Genomic DNA, 23,895 nt, shown 5'->3' with positions numbered 1-23,895 from the left:
AATCTTGAGCTGTGAGCTGGATGTGGTGACAGGATAAGATAAATGTGGGAGGAAGACTGAAACAGGTATTTGCTGATGAGTGGAGCAGATGGTGTTAGACACTTGGTGGGGTTTGCCAAACCCTGTTTCCTTTGCTTTCAAGGTACATAGTAGTCTAGTCCCTTGAAATTAAATGGAGCCAAGGCTCTGAGTTCTGGCCAGTGAAATATGGCTGGAATTTATGTACAATACCTCCAGCTTTGCCCCCCACCAAATCTCCCTTGAGATTCTCCACACTGCAGAGAATGCAGTGCAAGGCTCTGTGGCTTCATGGATGGCAGGGATCAAGGGTCCCTGAATAACCATGTGGAGCAGAGCTTTTGACATGCATTGGCATGTGACAGGAGCAGGCAATAAGCCTTTATTATGTTAAATAACCCAGTAAACATGGCTTTATTCCATTGAGATTTGGGTATCACCTGTTATCACAATTAGCCTATCTTGATCAATGTAGTAATCAAAGTTATACAGAATGAAACATACAGGATATGTATTGTTTTCACCTACCCCCTTCCAATTTTTTTTTTTCACCAAGTAATTATAGAGGGTCTTTGTGACTAAAAGCTGACTTCTGATTGAGACTGGATTTTCTTAATGTCTCATATTATTCTTGTCCCCTGAAGTCAGGTAGTCCCCAGGTATTATTGAGTGTCTACATCCAGAACTACTACTTACTGGCTGTGTGACCTGTCTGAGCCTCAGTTCCCTCATCTGGAAATGGGTATAATGAGTACGTGTCCTGGGTTGTTGTGAGAATTAAGTAAATTAATTCATGCATTTTGCTCAGCACAGTATCTGGTCATATGACATGCTCAATAAATGCTTCATCATTATCATTATCATTATCATCATAATCATAAGTTGCTAGGTATATGCATGGCACTAGGGATAGATAGCTGAATGAGATAGACAAGGTCTGGACTTCCGTGAGATATCTGCTCATTTCATGACCCTCATTTTTGATTTTGCACTTGTTCAGTATAGGCTCTCTTAAGTCCTTAATTTTAAGAGAAAGTTTTTGCCCCTCGCCAGACGACTCCAGAAAACACTGGTTATTGTTGTGCACATTCTTTGTCTTTCTATCTGAGTGTTCTGAGTCACTCTGTGAGTGCAGTATTTGTACTCTGTGGCAATTGGAGCGGGAGGAATAGAGGGAGGTTAAAATATGCATTGGTGGAAGGGACCACTTCCTGCTTAGAGCCACTTCCTCTTAGAGTACCGGGATAACCATGGCTGCCAACATACACCAAGAAGTAGATTTTGCTCCTTCTTTTTCTGCCTCTGTTCCCAAGGTACACTGTCCAACCATCTCATTTCTAATGATGTGTAGGCAACCCTTGCAAGACTCAGGAAGTTTAGAATTCCTTCCTTTTTAAAAAATTAACCTGTGAGAACAGAGACTGAACCTACACCAGTGATGACCTCATCCATCCTACAACATGCATTTAGATGCCTGGTTTACCTGTATGCCTGATCGAGGGTCCTTATGCCCATGCGGCTGGCATGGACCATCTCCCTAGCACACACTCCCTAGTGATGCTAACTAGACAGGCACACCCACTTGCCTTGGCATGTTTTACAGATGACCCAAGCTGCAAACACCAACATGTATAAGACATATGCTCTCCTCTTTGTGTAATTTCAGACACCAAAATATGCCTACACATAGGGGTGTGTGCATACAGACGCAAGTGTATTCTTTTTTGCCTGGTAGAAATATGCTTCTGTGATGTTCCTTCTACTCCCACACATGCCCTTCCATGGCTGGCACATCTCCTAATTATTCCCATCTACACCCTCCCCATAGGCCCTTTGTGTGTATATCTTGGCACACATTCTCTTGATTCCGCCTAGTTCCTTTCTCTCGCTCTTTCTTTTTCTGCCTCCCTCCACCTTCCTCCTCTTCACAACTCTTTAGAAAATTTGTTAAACTGTACGCTCTTTTTTATTAATGTACATTTATGAAAAATTCTTCACAGTTACAAAAGTGTATGGTTATAAAATCATCTCCATACAAAGGTTGGCATCTTCCCTTTCCCCGCCCTGCCCTAGCCCTCCCGCCCCCAGACAACAGCACTCCGCAATCGAGAGCTCTCTGCATCCGGAACTCTCCACCCAGTACTGTGGCAAACACGACGGTGATTTGCAAAGGACCTTGCAAATTCCTCCTTCACTTCCCTTTTGCCTCCTTCTGGAGTGGGGAGAGCAGATGAATTTCTCTAGCTTTGGGAAGATGTTCTTTTGAGGAGTGGACAAAGGTGTCTCTTTTTACTCTTCTAGAGCTGGAAAGGATGTCAGAGTGATATAAACAAAGACACCTCTAGGGAAAAATGGGGGCTCTAGGTCTTCCCTGATGGAGAAGTAGCTGTCTTGTTCTGTTCAAATTCCGCACACCAAGTTCCTTGAAAGGAGCCAGTAAACTCTATGGCAACTCAGAGGACCTATTTCTGCGGGGTTTCCTGGGAATCCCTGCAGGAATGGAGATACAGATGAGGGTTTGTCATAGGGTGACCAGAGGCAACTTGTCCAGAGTGCTGTGTACAGATGTGGGGCCTTTTCTAAAGAACAATTTTCTTGGTCCAGACCTTGACCATCTTAGCCCCGTTGGTTACCTAAACTTTGCTATCCTCAGGCCCGGCATGAAAAAAATCTTCTGTGATGAGGACAGATCTCTGAGAGGTAGAGAAGCAATCAGGCTGTCATTAGGCTGCCTCCGCTACATACTTGTCTCTCATATATTTTCTGAGCAGCTATTCCTACCCCAACCCTAACGGGATTCCATTTTAGTGTAGTAAGTGATACAGTAAACAGACAGCTGTGGGTAGACCATGTCAGAGAACTGAACTCAGGCTCCAGAGAGATTGGCCTCATATCAGTAGACACCCAACATCCACAGAACCTCATGAACAGACACATGGACTCAGAGATACCTCAAGGCTTACGTGTTAACCAGTCTGGAAAAAAACCTAATGAAGCCTTGTAGGGGCAACCTCATGGCTTCTCGGTCAGTAGGGTTGTGGGAAGAGTTCCAACCAGGACTGCTAGATTATCCCTAGAAGCATACCACTAGAAGTTTGCTTCTGATTGCCTGCACGAGACGGTGGTGGTGGCAGGCAGGGGAGAAGCACGAATTCCTTGGCGGTAGGGAAGTTAAATGCTTTCTACATTGTGGGTTAGTTAACTGGGGATCTTCTAGTAGCTGGAGAAGCATCTGTTCTTTAAAAGCCTGTATCCTACCCAGAAAGGTTTGCCATTAATGGGAACTAAACAGTATTATTAGAGTGGACATTTGATCTCAAGGGCTAGCTCGTTTGGTCTAGTTCTATGCAAAAAAAAGCACATGTCTTAAAATATGTTAACTATATTTCAGCAAACCAGAGTCTCTAAGAGATTATGATTAGATGTATATGGTGTCCCTCTGTGGGAGGTTTAACTGTTTGTGTCAGGACTATTATTTCTAGAAGTTCTTCCTCAAATACTTTAGGCTGTCAGCTTGACTCATGGAGAGAGCGGCCCTGGCCCGCCCGTCCCTGGACACAGCTGAAGAAGACAGTGGGCACAGTTCTCCCGTTCTCACGGGAGCGGGGTTCGGACCCAGGTGTTGTAAGTGAGATGCAGAGGAGACAAGATTCAAGTACCCCAGGTCTAGCAAAGTTTCGGGCACTCTTTTGGTTGACTAGCTCAGGGAAGCATGAGTAAGGGGAAGACTTCTTGGAAGATGATGTGCCAGGAGGATGGGTGCTGCAAGCTTGCTGGAGCTGAAGGCAAGGTAGAATGTCCTCGTTTTAATTCTCATTTTGGCCAGCCTTGCCAACATATCAGACTGGGTCTTAAAGTCTTCCCCTATCCTGCAGAGGCTCTCATCCCACTGCTTTCCTGCTTCCTTTGTATCTCTTGCAAAACGGCACAGCAGGGCTCAAGTAGGATGGAGGAACGCAGCTTCCTCTCCTGTTTTCCAGAGCTCTTATTTCTTGCATGACTGCCACCGTGGCCGCCAGTCTTAATGTGTTACTTACACGTTGCAAGGCAGGTGTCTCCTATTCAGACGTTATCTGTGCTGCTTCTCTGTTTCAGGGGCTGATGTGCCCTGAGCACATCTACATCTGCAGGGCATCTGATTTTACTGCCCTTTATTTAGCTGATCTACTACGACCTTCATGGCTGTGAATCCCAGGGACCCGCTACCCAGCCCTCCCAGGCATTTTCTTCCTCAAGCACCTGGGAAAACACTGGAAAGAGAAACGAGATGGAGCTGAGTCGCAACCCTCCTGTGTAAGCAAGTCACACCCAGTCTTGAATCTCTATTGCTCCATCTGTAAAATAGGAGTAATGATGGGCTTGTCTCCCACACGAGGTCATGAAAAGTCAAGGAGAATGACGCCGAAGTACTGCACAAACCGTCCGGGGCTGAACAAATACGGGGAAGATAATGATGAAGATGATGAAACTGACGATGAAGATGATGAGGAGGAGGAGGAGGATAATTGTGCTTTGCACATGAAATTACTTGATTCTTGACTGCTTAGACATGGTTCCCTGAATGGAGCTACCTATCACCTTCCTTCTAGAGTCTATCCAGATAATGTCGGGTAAGGTACTCAGCTCTCTACAATGAATTCATCTGTAAAATGGGCATCATAGAACTCGCTAGGCAGTGTTGCTCGGAGAATTGAAATAAATGACTCAACAGATTTTAAAGTGCCTGGTCCTTTCTGGGGGCTTCGTCAAGTTGGCGTTTGAACGTCGATAACGTTAGAGGGGACCGTGATGTTCCCCGACTTGAATGGGGTAGTAGGAGGAGCACAGATTTTACTTTGCTCGGTAAGTAGCACGTGACTTAACCTCTCTGAGCCTTAATTTCTTCATCTGTAAAATGGGGACGCCAACGCTCACCTCAAGAGATTGCCGTGTGCACTCAAGGGAATGGTCTCCGGAGGGACCTTATCACAGTGCCCGACACCAGCAAGTGCTGGGTAGTTAACAGCGCTCTCACCCTTAGGCTGAAGTGGGGGTGAGTTGCTTAGAAGGAGGAGCAAATCCTCTGATGGTTACGACTGTGGTGGCCTTCTCCTCCTTCAGCCCCGGGTATCACGCTACAGGGCTGCAGCCCACGGTGCCCTCTGCCCTGCCGAGGTCCCTTGGCGTGAGCACCGCGGCCAGAACAGTCACAAGATTCGGAGTCCCAGGGTGCCAGGCCTCCTGCTTCCCGCCTCTGAATCAGCCCACGCTCGAGTGAGAGGCAGGAGACAGGGGTAGGAGAAAGAAAGAGCACTGAAGGTGTCCTACCTCAGTTAGCTACCTGGACCTCGCCAGCATGCTACAGTTGCCCACAGAGGATGGGGGGAGGGCAGTCAACAGGAGGTGGTCTCCCCTGGCAGCTGCTGGTAGGAGGAGGCTCAGGGGGCTGGCACGGAGGTGGTTTTGCCCTCAGAGGCGGTGACGGGTAACGCCGAGAGCCGACAGGTTGGGTGTCAGGGGGAAAGTTTTGGTCCTGTGTCACTTCCACGCTGTACATTGAAGTCACAGGGAGAGTTCGCTGTTCTCAACACACCATGCATACTCCGGCCTCTGTCGTTGGCTTATATCTGCCCTTCTTTGTCTATGGACAAAGCAGACAAGTTTTTGATGACCCAGTTCACCTGGGTCATCAAAAATCACCTCCATTCTTGTAATTCTCTTGGACTTTTCTAGACACGGTTGACGACCCCTCCTCTGGGCTTCCATAACTAGGTACTCAGTGTGCTGATAAAAGGTCTTAAAGGGAAGAGTTTTCGATTCTCTCTCCTCTATCAGAGGTAAGCGCCTCGAGGGGCAAGGTCTAGGTCGGTCCCACTTCCTAGCAGTGTCTGGCCCACCGTAGAAGCTCACATAAAGGTAGTTTCCTGACCTTGCCGCCCGCTCTGGCCAGGGCAGAGCCAGAGCGGGCAACCAGGGAGGGTGCCCGGTGGTCAGCGGCAGTGATGGCGGGAGGCGTGGAGGGGCACCAGGTACCCGGGTCAAATCTCCTCCTCTTCGCTGGCCTTGCTCCAGCGGTGGCAGCAGTTGGCCGTGATGCCCAGGAGGAAGTTGGTGGCCACGGATGCGATGGAGACCACGAAACCCACGAAGGCGATGAAGAGGTAATCATCCAGGGTCAGGGTCAAGTGGCAGGCCTTGAAGCTCTCCTCGGTCAGGGAGAAGAGTGGGGCGCCCTCGACTTCCGGGGGGCCCCGGCACTCAGCCAGCTGAGAATCTGCAACACAGAAGCCAGGGAGGGTGAGTGGCTGAGGGGAGAGCAGGAGGAGGGAGCCCCTGCCCCTCCCGGGAGAAGCTGAGTTTTTATGAAGTTTCTTGCAGGTGCCAAAAGTTTCACTCACCTTCTTTAGTGCCCTCAACAACCCTCAAGGCAAGTATTGTTTTTCTAAATTTTTTTAAATACATCTTTATTGGAGGATAATTGCTTCACAATACTGTGTTAGTTCCTGTTGCACAACGAAGAGAATCAGCCATATGCGTACATAGGTCCTCTTATCCCCTCCCTCTTGAGCCTTATATCTGTTTTTATAGAGGTGGAGATCACTGCTCAGAGACTTTAGTAACTTTGCCTAAAGTCCCGTAGCCCCCGCTAAGGCAAATCTGGGACCTCTGTGGCATTTCATCATCATCGTAATCTCTTACAATAGCCTCCCGACTGGTTTCTAGGCTTCTGCCCTTAATCCACCTCGACACAGCTGGCTGAGTGACCCTTTTAAAGCTGAAGTCCTGCCATGTCACTCTCTGCTTGAAGCCTTCCCCTGGCTTCTTCTCCTTCCTAGAACCTCCTCATCCCTTCCGCTCCCTTCCTGGTTTACTCTGCTCCAGCCACGCACACCTCCTGGTCATTCTTCCGTCACCCCGAGCATGTCCCCTTTCAGCGTGGGGAGGGGGAGCCTTTGCATTTGTCCCCTCGTGAGGGTGCTTCTCCCCTGGATCTCTGCACAGCTCGGGCCCTCACCTCCTCTGGGACTTTGCTCGAATATCAACTTCTCAGTGAGGCCTTCCTTTAGGAGTCTATATAAAATAGCAACCCCACTTCACCTTTCTCTGGGCCTTCTCTCTCTTACCTACGTTGCTTATTTTTTTCCCAGATTGTATTTATCACTGTCTCACAGTTTGTGTAGTCCCTGTTTTCTCCTTTTGAATGTAAGGTCTTCCTGTAGTATCCTTTGCATTAGAACAGAGGCCTGCCATTAAATGCTCAATTAAGCTTTGTTAATTGAATATGTGAATGAATGACTCTGTCCAACTCCAAAGCATTGAGTCTTTCTACTACCCCTTATGGCTTTTCCAGATACACAGAGTGTAGGGTTAAGAGTATGGGCTCTGGAGCTATTGGCCTGGGTTCAAATCCCCTCTCTATCCCTCCCTAGCTATATGATTATGCCTAAGTTATTTTTATTTATTTATTTATTATTTTTTTGTGCTACGCGGGCCTCTCACTGGTGCGGCCTCTCCTGCTGTGGAGCACAGGCTCCGGACGCACAGGCTCAGCGGCCATGGCTCACGGGCCCAGCCGCTCCGCGGCATGTGGGATCTTCCCGGACCGGGGCACGAACCCGTGTCCCCTGCATCGGCAGGCGGACTCTCAACCACTGCGCCACCGGGAAGCCCTATGACTAAGTTATTTAACACCTCTGTGCTGTGGTTTCTTTATCTGTCAAATAAGGATAATAAAAGTAACTACGTCATAGGATTGTAGGGAGGATTCTATGAATTTACATACATAAGTGATATATTCTTGGTACACAGTAAGTACCACATAGGTGCGTGTTTTTATTGTCATCCTAGGTTGGTCTTTCTGGACAGATCAGTGGGGTCATATTCTGTGCACAGACTTCTACAGGAGGGGCTTCTCCTTCAGTGGGATTGCTGTTCTCTCCATCACTGATGGCCCCAGCCCATCCTTCCAGGGTCACTGGTACAAATGCACGGCGGTTGTCCATGGCTGCATCTTTCTCTGCCTTGGAAGGGAGGACGGAAGGCAGATAGCAGTTCTGCCTTGCAGTACCAGGCACCGGCTTTCCAGCAGCCAGCCACTCCTTCGTTCAGTGGATAAATATTAATCCAACTCTCTCCTTGGGCAAGTCTTTCTTGCGTGCTTGCTTTTTATGAAGAAATGGGAAGCGTAACAAGGGGATAATGTAGTCTCAATCGTCTAAGAAAGTCAATGTGAAGGAGCTTTTTAAATTATGTGGTGCATAAATGGTGTTTATTCATTCTGCAGTCTTTGAGGGAAAGGAATAAAATGATGGACTTGGACTGACTCTTTTGAGAAATGGATGAGCATGATTCTCCTTAGAAATGGAGAGTCAGGTTCAGAGGGAGGATACGACCTTCCCCAAACCCCAGGCTGAGGGTCTCCGTAGGCGGTAGGCATAGTACACCAGACTCCAGCCAGGACAAGATGGCACCTGGAGTTGAACATCCAGAACCAGAAGAGACTGAATCCCAAAGTCTACTGAGTGAAAGAATGGGGTGGTGGTGATGCATTGCGAGGCTGGGGGATGTGGGGGCCCTGAGGGCAATTGACAGAGCCTGCAGGAGGGCAGGATGGGAGCCCGGGGGCTGACGAAACCCTCTGGTAATTCAAGGGACCAGTCTAGAAGCTGATTTATATCCCAAGGTCTCCCTATGTTCCTCTGTGTTGGGATTTGTCCAAAAGATAGGGAGAGTAATGGGAATGCCATGAAGAAAAAGGGAGGAAGAAGCAGAAAAAGACAAATGGAAGAGTGTCCCCTAGTCCTACCTAGACTGGCAAGTTCTTTGCCCCCAAGACGAAATATCCTGGAGAGCGTGTCATGGTGCAGAGTGTGTTCTGTGGAGGAACAGGGAGGCTGCGTCTCTAGCTGTGGCCTGTGGCCAGTCACTTTCCCTCTCTGGAACTTGGGTCCCTCATCTGTACAGACGTGAGCCTTCACTGATGGGATCTCGGGCCCCTCTCCTGCTCACTGGGAGCCTGTGCTTCTTACGAGGGGGCAGCAGGGACCTCCGAGATCCCAGAAGAGGAGCGGCCCCTGTGTGTGGAGGAACCCTGTGGGCCCTTCCTGTCCTTGGTGCACAAGAGGGAGGGGAGGAGGTGCAGCCTGCAGGGGTTGCAGCCAGCCTCCGCCTCGTGCGCCCTCCCCTCAGCCCATCTCAGTCCCCAGCTATTTTGCTCCCAGAGAACTTCCTCCCGCAGTTCTGTGGGAACACTGGAATCGTGACCCACAGCCCCCCGCACACTATTTTGATCCTGGGCTGGCTCCCCACTCAGTGCTCCTCTGCCTCCCACCTCATTCAGCGCCGCTGCTTCTGAGCTCGCTCTGGGCTCGGGCTCTGGGCAGGCCCCTGGGAGGAGCCCCGCAGCTAGTCCTGCTGCAGAGGTTCTGTGCTGCCTGCCGCACAGGAGAGCCGGTGACTGGGGACCACAGCTCAACACTGCCCGCCTGCAGCCTCATTGAGCCTGTGGCATTCAGGCTCCTTCAGCCCCCAGTCCACTCCCAGTAGAGGCTGGCGCGTTAAATAGCCACATAAGAGTTTCTCTTCTCAGATCTACACTCCATGCCCAGACCTTGCAGAATTCTACCGAGGCGCTTAGGCCAGCCCAGAACTGAAGTCCTGCCGCTGCTGTTAGCCTAGAGCCTGACTCGTCAGGAGGCAGCCGGGGGCAGCCTGGCGGCCAGCCTTCGAATCCTGACTCCCAGCCTTCATGGCTGTAGGATGTTGGGCAAGTTACTGAGCCTCTCTGTGCCTTGGTTTCCTCGTGTGTGTGTGTGTGTGTGTGTGTGTGTGTGTGTCTCGGTGTGTGTGTGTGTGTGTGTGTCTCGGTGTGTTTGTGTGTGTGTGTGTGTGTGTGTCTCGGTGTGTGTGTGTGTGTGTGTGTGTGTGTGTCTCGGTGTGTGTGTGTGTGTGTGTGTGTGTCTCTCTCTGTGTGTGGGGTGTGTGTGTCTCTGTCTCTGCGTGTGTGTGTGTGGTGTGTGTCTGTGTGTGGTGTGTGTGTCTGTGTGTGGTGTGTGTGTGTCTCTGTGTGTGTGTGGTGTGTGTGTGTCTGTGTGTGGTGTGTGTGTGTGTCTCTGTCTCTGTGTGTGTGTCTGTGTGTGTGGTGTGTGTGTGTGTGGTGTGTGTGTCTCTCTGTGTGTGGGGTGTGTGTGTGTGTGTGTGGTGTGTGTGTGTCTCTGTCTCTGTGTGTGTGGTGTGTGTGTGTGTGGTGTGTGTGTCTCTGTGTGTGTGTGTGTGTGGTGTGTGTGTCTCTGTGTGTGTGGGGTGTGTGTGTGTGTGTGTGGTGTGTGTGTGTATCTCTGTCTCTGTGTGTGTGGTGTGTGTGGTGTGTGTCTGTGTGTGTCTCTGTCTCTGTGTGTGTGGTGTGTGTGTGTGTGTCTCTGTCTCTGCGTGTGTGTGTGTGGTGTGTGTCTGTGTGTGGTGTGTGTCTCTGTGTGTGGTGTGTGTCTGTGTGTGGTGTGTGTGTCTCTGTCTGTGTGTGTGTGTGTGGTGTGTGTGTCTCTGTCTCTGTGTGTGTGTCTGTGTGTGTGTGTGTGTGTGTGTGTGTGGTGTCTCACTAGGGTTCTTGTGAGGATGAGATGGACTAAAACATGCCATATATTTAGAATAGGGCCTGGCAGATAGTAAATACTAAAATAAATGCGGTGAGCCTTTTCTACTTCTTCTAGCACTTAGCGCACTTAGAAAGCGATCTGGTAGAGTAGAACAGAGCTTAGAAGTCAAATAAACCTGGGTTTTATCCACAGCTCTGCCACTTTCTAAATGAGTGACTCTGGCCAAGTCTTTTCATTGTTCTAAACCTCAGTGTCTTCACCTGTAAAATGGGGGTAATAAGAGTGGGGTCCAATGAGATAACACCTGCCAAGTTAGAAGGTCACGGTGGACGCTCAATAAACACTGTCTACGATTAGTGAGCTGTTCTTACGTGTTTGCTCTCCGTCTGCCTCATTTGGTCATCAGGGCCACAGGGGCGAGGGTGGCGTCTGTTTCATTAATGCCGGGTCCCCCGCACCGGGCACGCCCAGCGAGGACTCGGCAAAGACTTGGGCAGTGCGAGACCCGTGCGCGAGGAGGCGAGCCCGGGTCCGGCCCTCAGCAGGCGCGTAGGGTCTCTAAGTCCCTCCCTCTCCCGCGGAGCCTTTGCTGTCCGCGGGGCCGGGCTCCCTCCCTTACCCGCCGTGCAGCGCTGGATGCGGTTCCGCAGCCACTTCAGCAGGGGCTCCATGGTGCAGCCGCACACCCAGGGGTTGCCGCCGATCTGCAAGGTCACCAGCCCCGGCAGGCCCTCGAGAGCCTCGAGGCTGAGGAAGGCCAGGCCCCCGTAGCTGAGGTCCAGGTCCCGAAGCTGCGCCAGGCCCTGGAAGGCCCGCGGGTGCACCCTCCGCAGCCCCGGGTTGTGGCTCAGGTCGATGTGCACGAGGCCGTGGGCGGCTTGGAACATGTCGGCCGGCACGTGGCTGAGGTTGTTGTAGCTCAGGTCCAGGTGTGCTAGGCGCTTGGCGTGCAGGAAGAGGCCCGCGGGCAGTTCGACCAAGGAGTTGTTGCGCAAATCCAGCACCCGGAGCTCCACGTAGCACGTGAGGTAGCCCGGCGGCACGGCGGCGATGCGGTTGTGGGCCAGGCTGAGGTTACGAGTGTCCATGGGCAGGTCCGGGGGCACGGAGAAGAGCCGCTGGCCGCTGCAATCCACCACCCGGTTATGGCACGTGCAAAGGACCGGGCAGCTGGTGCCGGCATCCGCCGGCGTCACCCCTGCGGCCAAGATGAGGGAGACCAGCAGCATGGTGGGGCGGGGGGGCCCAGGCCAGGGCAGCTGGGACCAGGCGTCACCCATCTTAGGCTGCTGGCAAGAGCGGGGCTGAAGGGAGCCCATCGGGGCTGGGGCTGTGTCCATGCAATCGAGAGTCAGTGGCTCAGAAAGGCAGCTGCATCAGGGGCCAGAGCCCTGGCAGGTGGGGCTTGGCAGCACATGGTATCGTGGCTCCAGCCTTTCCCAGGAGCCTCTGAGCACCAGAGGACTCCCTGTGTGAGCGCCACAGGAAGTCCCCTTTGGAGCCTAGGGCGTCATACACCCAGCTGAGGTTCCCCCAGGGTCTGAAAAGATGATCAAAGCTTGAGAAAGGAATGCCGCGAGGATGGGGCTGGACCAGCTGCCAGCAGGTTGGGGAAAGGTCCCTGCAGGTCTTTTGTGTCCCTCTCACCCATGACTGCTGGGTGCGCCTCCCTGGACTATGTCGGAGAGGTGGGAGGGAGAGTGGAGGACAGGAAAGGTGCCTCTTAAAGGTCCTGGAATGTCTGAAAACCCTTAAGCCCTGTCCCAAGTCTGGGACCCGTTAGGAAGGAGGCCAGGGCTGCTTTGGAATCTCCTGCATTCAAGATCTCAGAGGCCATTGCTACTGGTGGCCCAGTGGGCTCGAGTCCAAGAGGGTCGTGGAGTGGGCGTTTGGGGAAGGGAACCCGGAGGGGACGGGGTCTCCATGGGCCTCTGAAAGCCTCAGTGCTCAGCCTCAGTGTCTACTGCAATCCCCAGGGAAGGGAGGAGCCCCACTGCCGGCCACTGCGGCGGGAAAGAGCCATGTGTCCCGGGGGTGCAGGATGAGGGTCAGCTAGGAGAGCTCAGGGGATGGACTTCCCAAGCCGGGCTCCGTGTTCAGTGGGCGGAAGCCGAATTCCCTCTGTCAACAAGGAAAGCACTCAGGCAGAGCGAACCAGTGCCCTGTCCTCCCTGCTGTCCTCCTAGGGTCCTGGCCGCCTCCCCTGGCCGCCTTCTTGGCCACCAACCACAAAGTTCTCTGCTTACCGTCTCTCAAGTGTGGGGACAGACCCGACCCTCCTACTGTTGTCACCCACTCACCTTCCCACCCCGACCTGCAGCCATCCTCCTCCTAGGTGTCTGTCTTGCTTGGGCTGGTTGCACTGGCTTCTTCTCCTAGCCCCACCCGCATCAGCCCCAAACACCCCACCTTCGAATAACTCTCTAAGAGAAAATGCATACACGCACTGGCCGTTTGCACACCCCCTTTCCACACTCAGCACTCCTAACTCCCCCTGCCCCTCACACACACACACACACACACACACACACACACACACACACGAGCATTGCTCTTCTCCTGTGACTCCCCCATATTTTGCTCGGCGCTCACCCCTCCCCAGCTTTCTCTCCCGCTTCCTTCTGCATACGCACACCTGCAGAGCCTCCTTCCCAGTCTGCCCCCACCATCCTTCACCCCCCCCCTCCCCGTGCACACCCCTAACCCCAGCATCCTTCTCCACAAGCGCTCCGCTCTCCTCTCTGCCCCGCAGTGGGAGCCCACACCCACCCTGGGTCAGGCAGAGAGGCTGAACGTGGTGACACACCCAGTGTCTCAGCTCGCCACCCACCCCGCGTCGGCCGTGGCCCCTCATTTCTCCTGTGCCCACTTGCTGTCCTCACTTGTCCTCCCCTCACCCCCTCGTCCGGCACTGCCTCTCTTCTCACCGCTTCCAGCCTCAGTCCCACCCACTGGGAAATCACCCCAGCTCCCCTTAAGCAGACTCATTTTCCTCAGCCCCAAGGTCTCCCCCTGCACTCCCACAGGCCCGCAGGAGCCCACTTACTGTGTTCCAAGGACACAGCCATCAATCTGCAGCAGACACGGGTCTCCCTCCCTCATCCTGGAATCCCCGCTCGCTGCTTCAGGAGGAGACATTGCCTCACAGGCTTGTCCCCTCCCCCGGCCTCTCCTCCGTGGCTCCGGGATCCCTGGGCAGCATCCTCTGTGGTTTCCCGTCCTGCGGTCCCCGTGCCGTTCCCTTTCTTTTGCTCAAAAGGGGAATCAGAGAGAGGATGCTTAGAAGAAAGTTCACAGAATCCGAATGCTTCTTCCCGAAACTCAGCTAGTGCTGAGACTGCTGGGGTATGTGGCTCTGCCAGGTCCTCCCCTCCCTCCCCCTTCCTTCCCTCTCTCCCCTCCTCTCTCCCTTTTTCGCTCCCTTTCTTTCCTCGAGGGCCAGGTACTGACGTTTCACTGTCTCTTAGCAACTGCCTCCACATCTCTGAGCAACAGGAGAGCTGGCTATGGACCCCACCAAGATGCCAGAGAAGAGAACGAAGCAGTCACAGAATCCACACCCGCAGGATCCTCGTGATGGGACAAAGGGGAAGAAGGGGCAAGGGGGGTAGACAGGCCAGGCCGGGGGCAGGGGCAGGAGGGCAGGCAGGGGGAGAGGGCAAAAGGGCCCAGAGGGAGAGACTGGAGTAGGGGCAAAAGCATGGATCCGGCCTCTGAGATGGAGGAAGGGAGGCTTAAGGGCATCAGACCCAAATGGGAAAGGAGGCGGGGGGCTTGGAATGGAGAAAGGAACTGAGTCGAGAGTGGGAGAGAAACTGGGGCAGGCAATGAAGATACGAATGAAGATGGAAAGAAAAAAGAGAAGTGCATGAGACAAGTTTGCTCACTTGATGGGATCTATCTCTTCAGTGCATATACAGCATCTGTTTCCCTGGGTCTACATGTATTTTGGTCACGAGGTACCAGGTGATGAGACTGGCTCAGGGCTTGTCAGGGATAATTATACGAGGTGAGAACTTTTCTGGGTTCCTTAATTGTCCTTAAGTCCTGACCCCATGAGCTCCGAGAGCTTTGGGGATGCAAAGTGCCGACTGCCAGTTCCAGGCGGGGTACCTGGGGCTGTAGAGAGAGATCTGTCTCTCAGGGGGTGAAAGTTGCCAGAAAAACCTTGTGGTTCTGACTCTCTCTCCAGGCCCAGGGACTCTGCTGTCCTGTTTCCATCTCTCTAAGCTTCCTGCTCCCTCCTACGCCAGACTGACTTCAGATGAGGGTGAAGTCTTTGCAAAACCTCTTTTCTTGGTGACCCATGGAACAAGTCTCTAGCCGCCCTGCATTTTAAAAACCAGCTTGACTAGTTGGTTTGGTCAAAGAGCTGGTTCGTTTCTTCTTTCAATCATTAGTTATTGAGCACTCGCCGTATGCCGGGCACTTGGGTACATGGTGGGTAGTTAGCCAGCCATAAGATGGATGTAGGGTCTGCCCTTATCAGGGTTATAACTCATAAATAAATAAATACAGAGCTAACGTCAGTCCTGTGTGTTCACTCAGTTGATCTGGGGCCACTTCTATTTCAGTAATATCTTAGGTCGTTGGGGGAAACCGGAATGGAATAATAGAAAACAAGGGTCCAGTTGTACAGATTTGGGGCATTTACAAAGTTCTCAAAATCACTGTCTTCTCGAACATGATCCTTTCTCCTGTGTGGCTGCAGAAGGTCCACATCCCTTTCCACTGCTCTTTCTCATATTAAGCTCATCTGGAATCTTCCACGTTCTACAGTGTCCACTGCAGAGTAGCAGGGTAGCCGCTGCATTGATATTTACACATTGAGTTGGCTCAGGAAAATACGATTAGCATCACCCTCCATCCCTAAAGAAGGGAATTGTCATTCAATTCATTTTTGAGCTTAGAAATAAAATCTTAATCTTAACCCACAGAACACAGTAACACATCGAAACAAGTGACCTGTTATAAACAACTAAAACAAAGGTAGCGTAATACCTTATTATCACTGACAGAAAAATGGTAGAAAACAGAATTATCTCAATGGAAGCTAAGAAAGGTGATCGGTACCTTTCAATATTTAATGTTGATTAAAGGCACATTAAAAACAAATAAAAAAGAATGTTTTCTTCTTTTACATAATATATTTATGTTTATAATTAGAGCCGATAATATGACTGAAGGAAAATATTTGTGAGGGTTTCCTTAAAAAATAGGATCTAGGCAAGAATGCCTTGTCACCATTTGAAACTAGTTTTCTGAGCTGTAAAACAGGAATAATTAGAATGGCACCTAATTCATGGGGTTATTTTAGGTTACATGAATCGTTATTAGGACAGCACTTAGAACAGTATACAGCAAGCACTACAGATGTGTTTGTTTAATGAACAAATAAAGCAAAATAAAACGGCAGACTGTAAAATTGCTAAAATAGTTATGCAGCAAGGAAAACAAATGGCACAAAAATGGGAAATGAAGGAAGGAAAGTATCACACTTGCCAACGATTTGAAGGTATTCTTGGGCAAGATAAGTCTCAAAGCCTTTGGGAAAACCCCAAGTCAAAAACATGATAGCATATGTCTTGTGTAAAAGTGAAGTCAAACGGGGGTAATTATCTTTTAAATGATTTTTTACCCATAATCATCTCTAAGTTAAGTATTAAACCATCATTCCCTAAACTGGTGTCTCATGGTACACTGTGCGCCGTGAGAAAAATGGATAATTTTGATATTAAAATTGATTGATTCTCAAATAAGTTTGAGAAACACTAATTAAACAATATGAAACAAGTTCATTTATTGCACAATTTCTCAGCTTTAATGTGCCAACATTCGTGGTGACTCCAAGGGAAAGGGTGGGGGAAGGGCGAAGGGTGTAGAATATCCAGCGTCTCTCTTATGCTGGGTGGCTGGCTACTCCCCTTAGCAAAATGACTTTCTCCTACACAGCAACCTTGCAGCAGGAGTGATTCAATTTTGAACCCCAGTAAAATGATGAATTAATTACACATCATGGCCTTTCGGGGTCTCTTGCAAGTTATTGAAACCATGACTGTTCAATCATGAATGTCAAGGATTTACTCTACTGGGAACACACAAAGAAATTAATCTAACTAAGAGTTGTAGATACAAGGGAACTGAACAATTATATTCATTACTGTTATGATTTCTTGACATACGTGTTAAATTCGTCGTAATAATGATAGCAAACCTTTAAATACTTGAGAATAAATTTAATCTACCACATTAGAAATTTGTTCAGGGAAAATTGTGAAACCTTAGTAGAATGAAGTTACAGGAAGAAACAGAAAGCTAATCTCTCCAGTTGCGGAGAAAGCTTAATGATAATAAAGGTGACTCTGCTTTCTACATTATAATATTTTAATGAAGTAGTTAGCAGAATCTGATGAACTGGTAGTGAAAGCATTCTGCAGGGAAAAAAAAATGGGCAGGAAGGCAAAGATGATATTAATAAAGAAGATGATGATGACAGGAAATGCTTGAAAGTATTCTGATGGTGGATTTATGTAACTAAAAAAAAAAATCAAAAAAAAATATATTGCAAACTGAAAATCATTTAGTGGCATTACTCAAATCTGTGCTTTGGAAAATGACCATGGGCATGACTATACTTTGAGAAAGTGCTTCTCACTATCAGAATATAGAAAATAAAAATGTGGACCAAAATCACAATGTTGAAAGTAGTCTCAGAGTAAGAAGTGTTATGAGATTTTTAGCTCCATATTTCAGTTTCATACATTGAAAAAATTCCAAATCGTCCAAAGAATGAAACAAAGAAACAATAACGAAACACAAATTAGGAAGAGGGCTTCCCTGGTGGCGCAGTGGTTGAGAATCCGCCTGCCGATGCAGGGGTTGCGGGTTCGTGCCCCGGTCCGGGAGGATCCCACGTGCCGCGGAGCTGCTGGGCCCGTGGGCCGTGGCCGCTGAGCCTGCGCGTCCGGAGCCTGTGCTCCGCAACGGGAGAGGCCACAACAGTGAGAGGCCCGCGTACCGCAAAAAAAAAAAAAAAAAAAAAAAAAAATTAGGAAGAGAACAGAGCAGCACATTTATTCAAGCTGTGGAGAGAAGATATCTTTCTGTGTGTTGAGGAAATGGAGAATGTCATTAGTGACAAGATGGCTTTTGTCAAATACACAACATTGAGAGACAACAAGTTTTCATAGAGCAAGAAACCCCGATAAAACAAAAGTCAGAGAGAAAGGAAAGAAACTCAGTGGAAAAATAGACTTTAGACATAAGTGATTTGAACTAATCCATGCAATGTATGTGTATATTTTTCATGCAAAATATATTTAGAGATGCTGTAAATATAATTCATTACCTATGGCTGCTGTAACAAATTACCACAAACTTAGGAGCTTAAAACAACATACATTTGTTACCTTTCTGGTCTGGAGGTCACAAGCCCTGGTGACCCATTTTAGGCTTGTGACCTCCAGACCAGAAAGATAGTAAATGTATGTTGTTTTAAGCTCCTAAGTTGGTGGTAATTTGTTACAGCAGCCATAGGTAAGTAATACAGCCCTCAAGACTCCCACCCCTCAGGTATATAACTTCATGTCACCCCCTTCCCTTGAGTTTCAGCAGAATCTGTGAATATGATGGGATAGTCAGTTGGTTTTGTGTTAATCAAAAGGGAAATTATCCAGATTAGTGTTACCTAATCAGGTGAACCCTTAAAAGGGCTTGGGCCCTTCCTGAATGGCTACTTGAGGGATATTCTCCATTGCTAGCTCTAAAAATGGGGGAGGGGGTTCATGGCAAGGACCTAAGAGCCCTCTAGTTGCTGAGATTGACCCCAGGCCGACAGCCAGCAAGAAAATGGGAACCTCAGTTGTACTACGGCAAGGACGTGAATTCTGCCAATGAGTTTAGAAGATGACCTGCAGCTTCAGAAAACTCAGCTGACCAACATCTTGACTTCAGCCTCGAGAAACACCCCGGGCAGAGAGAACATTTATGCTGTGCCAGGACTTGTGATACACGAGTGTCCTTTTAAGCCACTGAGATTGTGGTAATTTGTTCTGCAGCACAGAAGACTAATACGAACACGATGTGGAAAAAGGCACCGTTTCGCTAGCAGTTAAATGCATGAAAATAATCCCCATCTTGTGATAATACGTTCCATGAGTAGCAATAAATACATTTGCAAAATCCCATGAGCTGAGTATGGGGGAGCCAGATATGTGAACATTTCCTGCAGGCGCTGGGCGTTGGCTCAGGCCTGCTTAGAAAATTGCTGGTCTCTTTGATCTGACAATTAGTAAGGAATTAGTTCATGCAAAAATATTCATAGCAGGAATATTTATGATAAGGAGAAAATGGAAATAATATGAATGCCCAGAAACAGAGGGTGCTAAGCAAACACCATATTCATATAAAAGAAATACCACGGGGCTTCCCTGGTGGCTCAGTGGTTGAGAGTCCGCCTGCCGATGCGGGGGGCGCGGGTTCGTGCCCCGGTCCGGGAGGATCCCACGTGCCGCGGAGCGGCTGGGCCCGTGAGCCATGGCCGCTGAGCCTGCGCGTCCGGAGCCTGTGCTCCGCAACGGGAGAGGCCACAACAGTGAGAGGCCCGAGTTCCGCAAAAAAAAAAAAAAAAGAAAGAAATACCATGGAGAACATCACCAATCGTTGAGAGAGGTCACATTTGCTGTGGTGGGAGAGAGGCTGGGAACCAGAGGAAAGAGACTGGCTGCTTCCTTTGTTGGCCAGAGCTGACGGGCGCAAGGGCAGAAAGGAACCCATATATGTCGAGTAGCTAAGATATCCTATTTCACAGACAGGGTGACTGCAATCCACCCATTTATTTAACACATATTTATTGAGCACCTACTACATTCCAGACCCTGTTCTAGGCACTAGAGTACAGCCAGGTTTGATACACAGGCGACGGGCGCCTGTACAGCCCATGGGACCAACACCCGTTCTGACTGGTCAGTGTCCATGATGTTGGTTCAAATGTTGACTGTACGTATATTGCCTGTCCCTGTTGAGCAGTGAACGAAGCAAAGTCCTTGATCCCTGGTGTTCTCTTTCTGGTTGGAGGAGACAATAAACACACACACAAACAAAATAGGGCATGTGATGATAAGCGCTGTGAAAGAAAACAAATCAGAGTACTGGGGTAGCGGTTAGTAATTTGCCTAAGGTTTCAGAGCTAAAAAGAGGTAGAGCCTGGGCTTGATGGGTGGGAAGGGTGACGGCTTGGCCTCTCCATCCACGTAGCCTCTGAGGAAGAGATTGTGGAAGCAGGTGGCCACGAACCTATAGTCCTCCCTAAGGGCATTCAGGAAGAGAGATCTTCTCATAAGTTGGCCATCAAATATTTATGGAGCCCCTACTATGCACCAGGAAACATGCTAAGCACTGGAATACAGCAGTCAAGAAAACAGGTAAGGTCCCTGCTTGGGGAGGTGGGGGGATGTAGGGAAAAAAAGATACTAAATAATTGTAAAGATGCAAAGTGCTTCAAAGGGAGGATACAGGATGGTCCAGGGAGGTAAGAGCAGGGCTCTATGCTAATGTGGGTGGTGGGGGAGACCTCCGTGCATTAGCTAGCAGATTTGTTCAGGCGTCCCTTCTGTGACCTGGAAGGTGGCATCCTTTATAAGCTCATTGGTGTTGGTTATTTGTTTTTGAGTTATACATATCAGCTTTATTAAATAATCTTTTTGTGTTCTACAAGCTATTTATTGTTAACATTTGGTGTCGTTTTATTCCTTAGATGCTTTTACAGTCTTTGCACTCTCAGGTGAGATAACTAGTTTCATTCTATGAAATACAGATTTTAATGAACTGAGAGGCAACAATAAGAAAGCCATTATTTTTCTTGAGTCCTCTGAATCTGAATCAGGAGGGCAGTGAGATCTACACAGTGGGCATCTAAAAACAGCTCTGCAGTAACAACTGATCAAAGTACCTAGTCGTTTACGACTTATTTGATATAGCACATGATGGCACTATCCTGGTCATTAGCTATAGAAAATGTTCTACTTGGAAATTTCCTTTGATTCTGGCTTGATAGCCTACCCATCTCTCTTCTCTAGCTGTGTAGAGAAACATAAAGAAACATGGTTAATATAAACTCATTGACTTTGAAGAGCATCACCCCTGCCTGTCTGGTTCCCTACATATTCCTTCCTTTGTGAGTGTCTGCTGGGGCTGAGCCCTTCCAAGATCTCTTCCATTTGTGATTCTGATATTGGCCAGATGCGCTTAGCGGGCTGGACGCCACAGCCAGACCATGGAGCAGCTCCTGTTAACCAGCTGCTGACTCTGAATTATCTCTCTGATCCATTCATTCAGGACAGATGCCTTCTCCCAGGCACCCTTTAGAATTCTGGGAAGAGGTTGGTGGGAGGGAGCCCAGACCCTGCCCTGGATTCTCTGGAAGAGGAGAGCTGCAGTGTTGAAAGAGAAAGAGATTATAGGCAGGGATTGGGAAAAGCCGCGGGTGCTCTTCCTAGGCTCTGGGAAGTAAGACCTAGTTATAGGATGATTCTCGGTGAGTCTTACCAAGAGAAGTTTCGCCTGGAAATACCCTGGAACTGCAACGAAGTCATGCCCACCTCTGTGACCTATGCCTTCTACTCTGTCTTACCTGTCCACCTGGATAAAGGTGCACCACCTGTCTCTTGTTTCAGGCATAGAAAAAAACTGCCATATTTGGAAACATTGATTCTTGCCCACGTCAGTGAAGCCGCCATTGCTGATTTCTTTTTTTCATCGCCATTTTCACCCCAGCCCAGGGGATGCTGGATGACAGCCAGGAAACCTCGGCTGTAGCTCTGTTACTCTCCAGTTCTCTGCCCCAGGGTACGGCAATGCATGACTGAAATTTATTGACCACTTACTTTGTACCAGGCACTTGGTGAAGGGCTTTACATGGATGGTCTTACCTTGCTCTTCTGGCAGCCTTATGAGGGAGGTGTTTCCTTTCCTTTTCTTTTCTTTTTTTTTCACATCACAGTTTTACAGATGAAAACACCCTGATGTCCAGATAAATTAGGTCATTTGCTGCAGGTAACATAGCTGGTGGGTGGAAGAGCTGATGACCATCACTCATTAAACACTCATTTCGTGTTCAGGGCTTTCCAAATGCTATCGTTTAAAATCCCTGAGATAACCTGCAACAGCAATATGATGGCCCCCTCTTCTCCACGGAAGGGGGTTAAGGAGCAAAGAAATTAAGTAACTGCCCAAAGTCCCAGAGCTCGTAAATGGCAGAGACAGGACTCGGCCTGGTCATGCTCTTTCCAAAGCCCAAGGCCACACCGCCCTTTTTGAACCTCCCTCTCTGTGAGCTGGCGATGATGGCTGGCCTGCTTAGCACACAGGGTGACATCTATAAAGTGGAACAGAGGCTCATGTTTTTGGTGAGTCGCTGTGAGGGGGAACCGCCTCCCAGGCATATCTCCTCTCTCCTGGGTCTGCTCCAGGCCTATTCCTGGAGGAGGTAAGAAGCCTGGGACTGGGAGAGATTGGTCAGTAACAGTGTTCCAGTGCCTGTCACGGGGATGTGGTTTTCATACCATGTTGGGTTTTCTTAACTATACCAGTGGAGCTGCCTTTAGAGAAACACACACCGAACAAAGCAGCCGTGGGCGGCTCCTGCTCGGTTAAGGGGAAGGGATCGTGGAGTCCACTTGTGGTCGAGTAGACGTGATGCCGTGTGACCTCTCCATGTGGCAGATGGTGGAGAGGGCAAAGTTCAAGATCTAGGGCCAGCAGAACTGGGCCAAAATCCCTGGACTGCTTCTTATCAGTGGTGTGAGGGAGGGTTGGCCTCCCAAGCCCTCGGAGCCTTGGTACCCCTCTGTAGAAATGGAAAAAGGCACTTCTTCCCTCAGTGAGTTGCTAAGAGCATTTCATAAGCTATTGAGCGCTGTATGCATGTGAAGTTAATTCTCCCTTCTTCAGGTCGTGGATGAGACATGCTGGATCTCCCGCTTGACCGATTTCTAGGTCTGGCCCCAGGACCTCAGGAACGTGCATGGGGTGTTAAATCCTTACAGATCACAGGGGCAAAGCGATGAACCCATACAGATGGTTTTACTCCATTTCCACGAAAGCAACCAAGCAGCTGTTTACTCACCTAATCGCTAACTCTTCCAGCGCTCCTACGTGCCTGGTCCTGGGCTTTGCACTGCCAGGGAGAGAAGAAAAACCACTGGTCTTGCCTGATGGGAATTTAGGGTTTTAGCTGAAGAGACAAGACTAACATCAACCCAGAATAATTAGACATGACATTTAATCCATCACCGAGCTGGATGGTTTTGAAGAGAAATTGAAGGAGAGATGAGAGTAATCAGAGAAAGCCTCCTGGCAGAAGCAGGGCTTGAGACGGGCTGAGAGGAGCCGGGAAAGTAGTGGTGGCCTCAGTGACAGTCCCCCTTCACCCCAGGTTGTGCAGACATTGATGTCAGCCCACCGCTAAAAAACACGGACCGCTAACTTTATCTCAGGCACAGAGCCACATCCTTTATGTCACTAAAACCTCCCAACCCTTAAAGGTTGATAGGGTTCCACCATAGCCCCATTTTTCAGATGAGAAAACAGGCAGGTGAAGTAAACTGCCCAGGTCACATATCTAGTCGATGGCAGAGCTGGATTCTAACTCTGGTGTATCTAGTATACCCAGAACCTGTGCCCCTGACCACAAATCTGTACCCAGAGGGCATGACGGAGCTGCGTGACGCACCCTTGGCTGTCCACCCGGGTTGAGAAGGTGGCACCAATGCAAGGAAGGCTGCGGATCTGTTAGGAGCAGAAAAGTAGGAATTGCTTTCTTACCTGCTCTTTTGCTTTTCTCTTTCCAGGAGAGATATTTGGGGCTAAGGGGTTTCTGCCCTGGGCGGTGCCTTTGGCTCAGAGAGCTGAGAGGGACCACATCACCGTGAAGATCTGGGGCTAGATGCTGAGAACTGGCTCAGGCTCTGAGTCCAGAAGAGAGAGAGGGGGGCCCAAGTCTGCATCGTGCGGTCCTCAACACAGCACATGAGGACGTGGAAGAGGGAGGTAGCAGGAATTCACGCCTGCAGCTATGGTGCGGCCCTTACTGGAGGAATGGGGGCGCGTGAAGGTCAAGCTCAACTGGCCCCATGAAGTGGAAGGAGGGTGACCCCAGCAATGAGAATCGGATATCTCGGGCAACCCAGGTGAAGGAGTCCTAAGTTGAGACATCAGGCAATGGCCCGCTTTTCTTCAAATTTGCTTCAAATTTGGGGCAAATCGTATTCTCTTCCTGGGCTTCAGTTTCTTCTCCTAACAACACAGG

The 23,895-nt window shown here is 49.6% G+C and overlaps 1 protein-coding gene across 1 annotated transcript; it reads right to left on the bottom strand.

The window, feature by feature from the left end:
- Positions 1-1,967: 1,967 nt before the first annotated feature.
- On the bottom strand, positions 1,968-13,919 carry LRRC55 (leucine rich repeat containing 55). The gene is made up of 3 exons (XM_059067997.2): positions 13,636-13,919; positions 11,209-12,710; positions 1,968-6,271 (listed from the first exon to the last, which is right to left on the bottom strand). The coding sequence occupies exons 2-3, from the start codon at positions 11,927-11,929 to the stop codon at positions 6,036-6,038; spliced, it is 957 nt and encodes a 318-aa protein (XP_058923980.2). The 5' UTR covers positions 11,930-12,710; positions 13,636-13,919; the 3' UTR covers positions 1,968-6,035.
- Positions 13,920-23,895: the final 9,976 nt, after the last annotated feature.

The sequence above is a fragment of the Kogia breviceps genome, chromosome 7 (assembly GCF_026419965.1).
Source record: "Kogia breviceps isolate mKogBre1 chromosome 7, mKogBre1 haplotype 1, whole genome shotgun sequence".
NCBI lineage: Eukaryota > Metazoa > Chordata > Mammalia > Artiodactyla > Physeteridae > Kogia > Kogia breviceps.
This window is presented reverse-complemented; position numbering and strand designations above follow the sequence as displayed.

Coding starts and splice junctions, on each gene's coding strand:
- LRRC55 (XM_059067997.2), bottom strand. CDS start 11,929: ATGGACACAGCCCCAGCCCCGATGGGCTCCCTTCAGCCCCGCTCTTGC. Junction 6,272..11,208: donor CATCCAGCGCTGCACGGCGG/GTAAGGGAGGGA, acceptor TCTGTGTTGCAG/ATTCTCAGCTGGCTGAGTGC.